This window comes from Diadema antillarum, unplaced genomic scaffold (genome assembly GCF_040938485.1).
Source record: "Diadema antillarum isolate AM-2024a unplaced genomic scaffold, OU_Dant_1.0 scf00000008, whole genome shotgun sequence".
Lineage (NCBI taxonomy): Eukaryota > Metazoa > Echinodermata > Echinoidea > Diadematoida > Diadematidae > Diadema > Diadema antillarum.
This window is the reverse complement of record NW_027270897.1, coordinates 3,903,565-3,915,702: the sequence shown is the minus strand read 5'-3', so window position 1 is coordinate 3,915,702 and position 12,138 is coordinate 3,903,565. Positions and strand designations below refer to the sequence as shown.

At 38.6% G+C, this 12,138-nt stretch overlaps 1 protein-coding gene across 1 annotated transcript; it reads right to left on the bottom strand.

Annotated features, from left to right (window-relative positions):
• Positions 1-8,685: 8,685 nt before the first annotated feature.
• Positions 8,686-11,786, bottom strand: LOC139718095 (uncharacterized). The gene is made up of 3 exons (XM_071629589.1): positions 11,032-11,786; positions 9,681-9,919; positions 8,686-8,850 (listed from the first exon to the last, which is right to left on the bottom strand). The coding sequence occupies exons 1-3, from the start codon at positions 11,591-11,593 to the stop codon at positions 8,686-8,688; spliced, it is 966 nt and encodes a 321-aa protein (XP_071485690.1). The 5' UTR covers positions 11,594-11,786.
• Positions 11,787-12,138: the final 352 nt, after the last annotated feature.

Below are 12,138 nucleotides of genomic sequence, written 5' to 3'. Positions count from 1 at the left end.
TAAACGGCCGAATATCGTGACCAACCAAATGCCCAATGTGTTTCAACTTTTGGCCAGCAGAGCGCTGAACTTTGCATGCATGTCCAGAGGCACATTCAAAAGTTAAGGAAGTTGTAATCTGTGTATGTTTGTGTGTGTGTGCGTATGTGTTCGTGTTAAAAAATATGCTATCTTAGTCTTTTGGCAGGCTCTGTGTGTCATCACACAGAACAGCATGCGTAGATAGTGAGTTGTTCATGCAATAGTTGACTGTCTGAGTACGCGCAAAGAAAAGAAATCCTGTTTTGCTGCTTTCTGTGCTTTGTTTTGTGTAATATATTTTGGAAAATTGGACTAACACCTATAGACTTTACGAGAGTGGTTTATACCATTGCCTCTGATATTCTGGCATATGGGAGTTTGTGATCATTGGTGATTTCTCTTGTGCTCTAACTTTAATGTTGTATACGTGATATTTATTTTGTTGTGGTTTGTTCACATTTTTTTTTTGTTTTTGCTTCTGCACCAGAGTTTTTGAGGCATTGTATTTTTTGGAGTATAGATTATGCCTTGTACAATGTAACAGAGTGTGTAATGTGTACTAGTACTGGAGCATGGAATTCTTAAGACCAGCTCAAACTTAAACGTGGTAGTATTCAGATGCAAATTGTTACTGTCGTGTCTGCGACATGAAAAATTCTGAGACAGAGTAATCATCATTGCACTTTGTGTACTCACTGTAAGATTCTTATCAGGACCTTTCTCCTCATGTGTGTATTTAATCGGAACAAAAACGCAGGTAGCCGATCAGTAACTGGTAGTTGTGCTAGTAAGATGTTGTGTTTATGATATTTTTGTGGTCAAAATTGCATGTAATCTCCTCTGTAATGATGTGAATTAGTCACGCAGCATGATGGTAGTGCTGTGGATTCCTCACAAGGTTCAGATGAAAGCGGCTGTAGAGCATGCTTATGCTTCCGTGTGTAGATGTACCATGGTATGTTTCTTTTAATACTGACGTAGGCACATCCTTGTAAAGATGATACATTTGTGCCAGATTTGATGCAGATCTCGTGCAGTTTGGACTTAAACCTGTGAAAACATAAAACAGAGATCTGAGGTGAAGTCCCCTATTTGTTTGTTTGCTTGTTTGTTCTCTGGCAAAGGTTGACACTCCAGTCAGACATGATTTTTGTCTCATGTGCGCATATTTTTAGTGAGTGTAATGTGAGAGGGGAATTCCCACAGTGGTTAAAGACGCCGCATATTGATATTTATTGAGACTGTGTATGCATACTGATATGCAAACACCAAATTATTGCGTGACTGTGTTTACGATTTTTTTTTTTATATTTCCTTTTTTTTAACTGAATTGTAGTGTCAGTAAAGAGGATGATTTGCCGTTTGGATGTCCTATGGACTGAGTGAGGATTACGTCTCCTGGCTGAGAGAGGCCGCCAATGACGTTCAGGGGATGTACAATCTATTAGAGTTTTACTTATATCATTATTATTTATTTTTTATTGATGGCCAAATTGACCAATCCATTTGATGCCTGTCAAGGTCAATTGATTAAATGACATCAAAATTAGGAAGGAGAAAGTGGGAGGAATGTGTCTCATGAGTTTGTGTAGAGCCTGTTGTAAAATCCAGTCTAAAAGTGTGAAGGACTTAGCTTACCTAGAGGTTGTTGTTTTTTTTTTGATAATGCATGGAGTTGAGTCACATTTCTCTCTGCCTTCCAGTGGAGAATTCACTCCTAGACTGTCTGGGAGTGATTATTTTGTTGGGTGTTTTTTCCAACTCCTTTCTCTCCTTTTTTTTTTCTCCAAAAACATTCAAGAGTGCTAACTTTGCCAAAGCTTTGTTAAGTCTTTGAATCTCAGCGACCTGCCAATGTGAGAGTATGGAGCGAAGTCACTGTCCTGTACAAAGAATATTATGCAAATGTGTTGCAGCTTTCAGTGTATCATAATGTGAATGCAACAGACGACGCTCCAAGTGAAGATTATGATAACGATATGATGATGATGCTTGAAATTAATAAGATGTCTGTGTGGATATGGAGTGTTTGTTTTATTTTTTATTATTATCATCATCACTATGAAATATTTCTCAATTATATGTATAATGTATGAGTGCATTAAGGTTAACAGTGGTTTGTTTGTTTGTTTTTCTTGTGTAAAATTTGTTTTGCAAGTTGATATGTGGAGGCAGTTAGCTTCCACACACCAGTGTGAAACAGGTGCGTAGGGCTGTGGGTCCCGCACCAACACATTTGTATCCTCCACATGTCCTGTGTAACGGCATGCTCTCTTGAGCCCCCTGTATATAGAGTCTGTGTGTACAAACTGAAGAGAGAAAGAGAGAGTAAACCGTTTTATCATTCTTTTCAAAACACATTTGCCCCCGCGTCTGTCTTTTGCGTGCCGTAGAAAGAGATTTGGTCGGAGTGAGAGATTGGCGAGTGATGTAGATATATCTAATGTGGATGGGGGGGGGGGGGGGGGGGGTGAGGATGTAAAAACGAACTTGCAATGGAATGCTTCATATGAATCAATGCAATTTAGAATAGAAATAGTTATTTTTCAAGGATATTGCAATTACGAATAAGGGCACATTTTACACACACACACACACATTCACAAGTAGAAACACATATCATGCAAGGGAGATTAAAGTTTGATCTCAGAGATGTTGGGTAGTGAATAATAATTTGGTTCATCTCTTTTTTTTTCGATATATTTCTGCGTGATCTAGGTCTAATCCATATCAGTGAAACCACATTTAGCCTTGTATCGACAGAGGTACATGTAGCACGTCTCGCCTCATTGTGCAGTACCCATGTTATTTGTTTATGGGGGAAAAATGGCTACTCCTTGTGCCGGGTTTTGCAACCTGCTTTTCCCATTTTCACAATGTCGTGTACATTTCCACCTAAATGTGCATATTCTTTAAAATACAAAAAAAAAGAAGAAAAAACTACAGTTTTAGTGTGAGCTCACAAAATCATATCTCCACAACAAAGCAGCGGCACATGACCTACCACAACACACACACACACACACACACACACACACACACACACACACACATACATGCACACACACGCACAAACACATACACATTCACACAAGCTGATACGTAGTAACCCAGAATAGTAACATGCCACACTTAAAGATATATCAACATGAAACCTGGGACATCCAGATAGTATGCAAAAACATTTATTGCACATTTCCAGCATTAATCCACACACACACTCCATCATTAGACACTAAAAGTACAACAGCTAGCAATATAAACAGTTACAAGATACCTACATTATCCCTTTTTTATTCTCTGACAGCACATACATGTGTATACTGAAAAAAACAAACAAACAACTAAATTAGAAAAGACAGTTAGGGATTGCTTACATTTTTATACCAATTTGTTAGATCATGTACACAGCAAAATTGGTGTACATAATTGTTTTTCAGGAAAATTAAGAGACACTGAATGTTTTCTTTCTTGCTGATAAAATCATAAAATATAGGTAAGTGATATTGATTTTTATTCCAAGTGAAGTAACAATGTTCTGTAAAACACAATGTTCAGACATTGCACATTCCGATAACCTGGATATAGCACACCAGAAGTTGCCCAGCTTCCAATTTCAAAACTTCAGAGTTCTCTTCATATTTTCTTACCCTGAGAGGTTGACGGTACAAAAATTAGTAGTGACACACAATGCACAATAATAGTGCATGATTACGCTATGAAAATAACTACTAGTAAATTAATGACTGACTGAATGAATAACAAGAAGACTGAAGATTTTATTTGTGTCCAAAGGCAGCGACACAATGTGAACCTCAAGTCTGAATGAGTGGAATTGCAGTCTTTAAAATTTTTCTGTGTGATAAGACCAAATAGCAAATAATTTATCCTGCAGCATGCATTGCTATACTAGATATATCATCTATTGCACAAATACCACTACAAGTAAGATGTATGCTGACTGTATAATTCCTTCTGTACAGCACACTTCCTATACCCGTCATATGTGTGCTAATTGGCATACCACCGTATACTCCATCCATTTAGCAGGTTTTTACTGTCACAAATTTCACCAGTCGGGTGCTATTCGTGAATTTCACACCATGCGAAATACTAAGTCTGATCCCAACATGAATGCAAAGTGCACACGTACATGTACGTATTGGTAAGCAGTACAGTGGACTCCCGTTATAACGAGTCCTTGGGACCGCCAGTTTTCTTTCATTATATCGTAATTTTTATATAACCGAACAAGTGAACAGTAAACAATAAAAAACACAGAGCCGATAATGTTGCGGCCTGAATTTCTATTTCGTTATAGCAGGAGTGCATTGTACAAATTACAAGAACAAGGTGCATGATATCACAGTTTAGTAGTATTGTAAGCCTAAATCTTGGCACGCTTTATAGCTACTGGGTGAATCAATGCGTGCACTTTCTGATTTTTCCATCCACTGCTGGACCCCATGATCACAAATTTAACCACTCTCAAAATTGTCAGGAAGTCTCAATTCACAGAATATTCGACTCACTAAAATATATGGCATATACAGTAGATGCCCGATGAATACAAGAACGCGTCCTCCACAGTCCACATGCTAATCCTATTCTACACTGCTCACACAAAAATTGAGATTGACATCCAAGATTGCAGACATCCCTGTCTATGTGGCAGAGATGTTGACATCATAAGCACGAAAATAACTAAACTGTATTCCTCATTTCACAACTATTGTGACTTACATAAATCAAGTCTGTATGAAATGTATTTGAATGTGACAGTGTCAATCATGATTTGTCATAATAATGAAATCAAATTGTAACCCAGTCATGATTGATGGACATAGCTAGGATAGGAGGGGTATGCACTGGCTTAACACAGGGTCAGAGTTACTGGAAAAACTAAGGCAGAAACTGTACAAAACAAAATACATGAGTTTCTGCAATGTGCCTTGGTGCTTGCCGACAAAAAAAAAAAAAAAAAAAAACATTTGTAAGACTAAAAGATTATCAACAGCTTGCGATACTTGTAGAAATCTTTGTCTCTGCACAATGGCTGTTATTTGCAATGCTAGAAAATACAAGTACATTAAATTCGCATTTGATCTAACATGAACCAGGGGTTGCACTTCAATTCATTTTACACTGTATCAATATTATATTAGATAGATTGTGTCACGACTCTAGATTAAAAAATTGAGCATATCTATCGTCATTAGTATTATAGATGTGATATCATGCGTCCCTGATAAACATAACTCTGCAACAGAGAGATGGAGTAAAAATACATAACAACTTAATACAGCCTTACATGAGAACAGAAAATATACATTCAGTTCATCATCCTGTAAGACTTGAGCCTAATTGACGTGCAAAATAGATAGATAGATAGATAGATAGATAGATAGATAGATAAATAGATAAATGAATATACAAATAAATAAATAAATACAAAAACAAAACAAAACAAAATACATCCAATGATGGAATGTTACAGGATTGAATCTTTCATTCCCAATTCCACTTTTGATAAGCCACATTTACCTTTTCAACTACTCCAGTTGTAAGGATCATATAAAAATTTTTTTTAAAAATAAACAAAACAAAGGTGGTAAAAATGAGGATTGCAATGGTGGTGGTGGCAATGTTTGTGAATACTGTTAAGCTGAGAAATCACCCATATTGTAGATTGCGGACAACAACAAAAAAGAACCTTGGGTCAGAACTCCTGGAAGCCTTTTTGCCAATAGTGGCTCCATATCTTGGTGGTGGACTAAAACCTTGGTGGGGGATTATTCATGGCCATTTGTTAACAATGTCTGTAATTCAGCCTCCGGGCTGTGATAGATATTGATAAATAAAACACCTTAATTTCAATTTCAATTTCAAACTGATTCCTGCATCAGCACTCCTAGCCACATCTAAGAGAGTTGAAAGAACCACACTTTGTGAAAACAATGGACTCGCTTAATTTCACCAATGTCCGTTCATTACCTGAAGCAAACATGGCCCGCACCAAGCAAATGGTTCACAAGTCGACTGGAGGCAAGGCTCCTCACAAGCAACTGGCTATGAAGGCTGCTCACACGAGTGCTCCTGCCACCAGAGTGAAGAAGCCTCATCGCAATATAATACGGGACATAAACAAACCTGTCCCTAAATAGTGTAAGCCCGATCTGAGTTTTCAGATGACCATTTGGCATAAATAGGCAGTACTGTTTTCTAAAAAGTTTGTGCACCAAACACACAAAAAAACTTACAATCATGCTTTCGAGAATAATGGACATGATTAGCATCCTGGCCGCAAACGACGAAAGCACCCTAGCCGCAAATGACAAAGCACCCTAAATCAATTTGTGTAAGTAGTACTGATGTTGCTGCAGTTTGAGTATCACAATAATAAAATGAATCATCAACACAATGTACATAACATTGGGGTAGCAATAACCATACCCTGCACACATGCCATGTTTAAAGGGGATGGCTAGTAACTGATCAGTGGGAATCAGTGGGATTGCTGAGAAATGATTGTTCCAATTCTTGTGGGATTCATTTAAGAGTACATTACATATCTATTGTTGTGTGAAAATTATTTGCTTCAAAACGGTTTCATATTCAAGTAATGTGCAGTTTAATGCCCCGTCACTGTACAGGCATGCTAACCTGGAAACATTAAACTGCACATTACTTGAATTTGAGACCATTCTGAAGAAAATAATTTTCACACAACAATAAGTATATAATGTACTCTTGAATGAATCCCCCAAGAATTGGATCAGTCATCCCTCAGCATTCCCACTGATTCCCACTGATCAGTTACTAGCCATCCCCTTTAAAATAGGGAAATGAATTCAGTTGATAAAAAGTTATTGTCCTTCCACTGGTCACTGAGATTCAAGTAAGTGTTTCTGCTCAAAGGGGGACAAGTGAAAGGTCATTTTAGTCAGCACCGTGAAAAACATTACTAACAATGGGGCCTTTACTGTAAAACAAGGAATGTTTGCATGCATTTTAATTTCATGAATTTCGCGAGAGTGAAGATTCACGAAATCAAAATGCATACAGAAGTTCTTGTCTGCACTATATATATGCTGGAATGCCAGCAACAATACACAAAAATATCATGCTGCCAATATATTGTGTTTTACAGTATCTTTATATGGAGCAAAATATCCTTGTAGCAGTCATAGCATCACCTCCAATTTTGTCGTGGTATTAACCACATCTGTGTATCATCTGCCCTCCCACTGCCTGGACATTTACTAGGCTTACAAAAAAGTGTATATATGTGTTGGTACTTGTGATACCTGCAGGTACATCTGAAGGTCTAGCTGTTATTACATGCAAGGTTAGTTCAGTGTAAGTCATAAAGGTGAGTGTATTGTTGCCGTAGGCAAGTACACCACACAGTGCTCAGAATCTTGGTGAGAGCTGGAAAGTGGCTTGCTATCATACATTGTAGGCCTCTAATATTCAGGGATATCACTTGATATAACAGCTTACATGCTACCAGAATACTGTTTTTGCACTTGTCCTACCTGAATACAATATTTGGATGATCTCCTGCACACTAAGACTGTTTTTTGTCGGAACAAATTTTGCTAATACCATGTGTTCACCATTCCCCCTATTTTGAGGGTCTTCAGGGTGACTATGGTACATGAATAGTGCACTATTATAAAATTCACACAAATTTCATTTGGAGCAAATCATTCAGCCACTAATCTTACCAAAAGACTATTAAAACAAAACAAAATATGTACAAGGCAAGAACTGGAATACATGCATACACACAGCGCAGCATACACACACAATCTCTGTTTGGAAGTCGACTGAATATGACAGACTATCATGACGACTTAAGATGAGTTAGGGTACTGGATGTCATCATCCATGTATCAAGAATTATGTGATAATACCACCTGTGCATGATGAAAGTCTGGACTCTATGAGAGATTCAGCACATGAGAAAACAGTGTGTACGAGATCTCTTTAGTATCAAGTGTGTTTCAACCAAACAGCCTATTTAAGCAGGTCACATACACAGAATTGGAAGTTCAATACATGCCTGTGACTATTAAAACAGCCCGTCTCTAGAACAGACCACGGACTGATTTCATAGTATATTTTCAGCTAGGTTCTTACTCATATCACTCTTGAGTTCAGTCTATTTTTAACAGATACAACAGACACAGGATGCATTAAGGCCATCTCACACTATACCACTTTCGGTCACATGACTGACCGACTTTGGATCTGAAATAAACAAGCATGTTTAATCTGAGGCTATAGTGATTTATTTCGGATCCAAAGTCAGTCAGTCGTGTGACCGAAAGTGGTATAGTAAGAGGTGGGCTTTAGTTGAGATTAGTCTCAGTCCTTTTCCTGCGCTGATGTACATGAGGTATGGACAAGAAACAGCTGCCACAGGCTAGCAACTTGAGGATGCACTGTGATATGAACCAAATACACAATTCCTATCACAGATGAGATGAAACTTCACTACAGCGCACAAAGATTGTACAAAACTCCATACCGACCAATAAAACACATTATTAATATTCAATTTCTTACCAAAGCTTTCAATGATGACATTAGGAAGAATATGTGACGAGATGCTACATACAGATACACACACACATACACATACAGAGACATTGGTTGTCATAGAAACCGCTGGAAGAACCTCCGGGCGATGCCTGCCTCCTGGTACATGATGCTCCCGAGGAGGATGAAGCCGATACCAAAGATGCTCAAAGTGGACACCTCATTCTGGAAGATGACCAGCGATATCCCCACGGTCAGGACAATGCTGACGTTGCCCAGCACCTGGTTCAAGAGGAGCAAACGGTCATACCACTCTTTACCAAATGTGTATTTGTATTCTTTATCGCGATGTTTTTTGTGAAGAAGATATGATGCTTTTTTCTTCTTTGTGTTGACCCATAACAATCACAAAAGTACATTACCTGAAAAAGTGATTTTCCAAATTTTTATTAGTTGTCTAATGGTAGAGTAATTCTCCAAGTATATTGACTTTAATGAGTACAACAATATTAAAAAAATAGTAAAATTTTAACAAACTGGGTGAGGGTAATCAGAACCATGGAATATCAAACTTTCAAATGTTTTCAGGAAATATTGATATCTGTCACATATAATTCAGATAAAATGAAAGGATGATGAATGTCACTGCTTCACATTTTTTTGCATTGCTTCATACTTTTGCCAAAGTTTTTGTCAATGATGTTGCAATTAAAAGGAAAAAAAAAAAAACATTTGTTAAAAATCACCCTTGTTATCAAAACAGCAACAACTTTAAAATCATGTGATGCAAATTAATTATTAACTTCTGTTTAAATTTATCTAAAATATTGCAGTGAAAATTGGTGTGGAAGCCAATTTCACACTTTTGAGGCGATGACATCATCACCTACAGTGATTGTGATCAACACTCCTGTTTCATAAAACCATATGAAACTTAAAATTCTTATACCTTCTTATTCCTGTCAAAATGTAATGAAACTATTTTTTTCTTCTGATTTTCAAGTCACTTTTAACTGAGCAAAATTTCTTTTATCTTTAAAAGAAAACATATCATCCATGTATTTCTACAGGCAACACAGAACTGGAATTCAAAACTTCAAGTTGAAACTAACCTGTAGTGTTACTGGTGAGGTGTAGTAGGTGACCAGGAATGCCAGGATGTTGTAGCCCACGGCGCAGGCACAGCTGAGCGAGATGATGCCCCAGAGGAAGGCACTAGATCTCAGCCGCTCGTCCCACAGCGCCCCCTCCTCAAAGAGGAGCGACGCCACTCCCAGCTGCAGGAAGCTGGGAATGCAGATGTGATAGAGGAGACGCACCGAGTCTATGCGCTCCTCCTTCAGCAGGACTCCTGTACAATATCAAACAAAATTCCAGGTAAAAGTGCACCGTTTAAAGTTTTCACACTTTCCACTTCTTTGATAAGTGATTGAGAAAGAGTACTGTATACGCTATATATTTCGCGAGGGTTTTATTTTCGCGAATTTCGCGAGTCGGGAGCTATTCGCGAAATTAACAACACGCGAAAATATTACCTTCCAAAATGAATCCCTTGCCTTGATGATACGAACATTTCAGTACTAGTATACCATGTCACGGTTTACCGAACAGACCATACTGGCTAAGCTTGTTTACGCACGTCCACGTCTACTTGCGAATACTGTAGAGAGCCAATCCATTATCGCAAGGGGACCACTCGTCAGAAATCTAGCGCGATGGACTTAACCACTTCAAAAATGTTGAATCCTAACTTACTAGTTCGCAGAGTTTGATAAGTTTTTTTTCATGCAGTGTATAACTAGTATCATTCTTATTTGCTAGTAAGTTGAAAATTCACACTTTCTTTGCCACTTCATATTTTCTCTGGTCCCCCAATCGCGAATTTAACCACTCGCGAAAATGTGTGACAGCGGCAATTCGCGAAAATTTATGTACGCGAAAATTATAGCGTATACAGTAGTAGGCATGTAGGAAATAGAACTGAGAGTTGCAAAGTTAATGCAAAGTTGGCAAAGCTAATGAGAAATTATCCACTATCCCTTACAATTACTACCTTACCAGATAGGGTAAAACAATAAATTTTCGTGTGCATCTTAATATCGCGAATTTTGCGGGAGCCAAGATTCCAAAATTAAAATGCATATGAAAGTTCTTGTCTACACTATCTGCATTGAACGGCAGTGGCAATTCGCGAAAAATCTCATGCGCGAAAAAGGTTGTCAGCTCCTATTTGCGAAAATTTCATGCTAAGAAAATTTTTTGCTTTACAGTTTGTCCCTCCAGACATTTGTACTGAAATATGCATTGAAATGGCTTTCAATTCACATGAAGAAATTAAACAAAACTTCTGTATTATGATATATATGAAATTTGCACGTAATTTACAGTGTAGGACTGGTGTGGGGAAAAATTACAGCTGCTACCTTTGATGAACTCTACATTGAGGCTTCCAACACTCCTTACCCTGCAGGACACATCTGCCTGCCCGCAGCAGCGTGGCCGTGAAGGCTGCAACGAATCCAAAGATGCTGAAGTTCACCTCGCCAACGGTGCACAAGAAGGACCCGAAGCAAAGCGGCAGCATGGAGAGGTACGTGAAGATATCAAACTGCCTTCCCAGCAGCACTTTGGAGATCACCACCGTTGCAAGCGGCGTCATGGCCAGTATCATCTTGACAAAGGACACGTAGAGGTGCTTCAGGGCGATATTGCCGCACGCAATGCTGACTGTTGACACTACGCTTAGGATGAGAATCTTGGGCGTGAGGTGCGGGGGCAGTTTGAGCCGCTCATTGCCCTCGCCGTACACAGCCCCAAGAGGGGTGAAGCGGATGACGATGAAGCCAAATGCTGCCGTGCACAGCATGTGTAAGGACGTGATGAAAAGCGGATACGGGAAGCCGTAGCTCATAAACAGCCATTTGTTGACATTGGTCAGACAAATGTTCATGGTCACCCAACTAACCATGGACAGGTAAGTCCACAAGTTGATTCTCCCTGACAAATCAACAATGATCTGTTCCATTTTGGTTATTTTGATTAAAACCCTAACACATTAAAAAGAAAAGAATCAGCCGATTTCACTTATATGTTGAATTTAGATGAATGTGTCCTCTCCAGTCATAGCTTGTTTCCTGGCAGATTACCAAAGTTCTACTAAGACGAACCATTACAGTCTTATTTTCCTTCAGTAATCAGTATTGATTTCATTTCATGATAAATAGAGGCTTCAGCGAAGAGCTTTCAGATTTTTTTTTCGTCGTCTCCTATCCACAATGTTGAGATAGGCTCATCAAAAAAGCAGTGCAAGGCTGGTGATATGGGTGTACATGATCCCATCATGTGCTGGTCAGCCAGTTTATTCCATGACTGCAGAAGAACTTGCATACAGTACGGTACCCATCATTCTCTGAATCTCCATGAATCAAACTCCACTTTCACCAACTGAGCTCTCTGCTGTTCCTCCCGATAGCAAGCAAAACTATAGTTTGCCTTGAAGTTGTCCTTTCATTGCTGGTGCTGGGTAAAAAAATGGAATAGAATGACAGAATTACATATTATGATTTATGC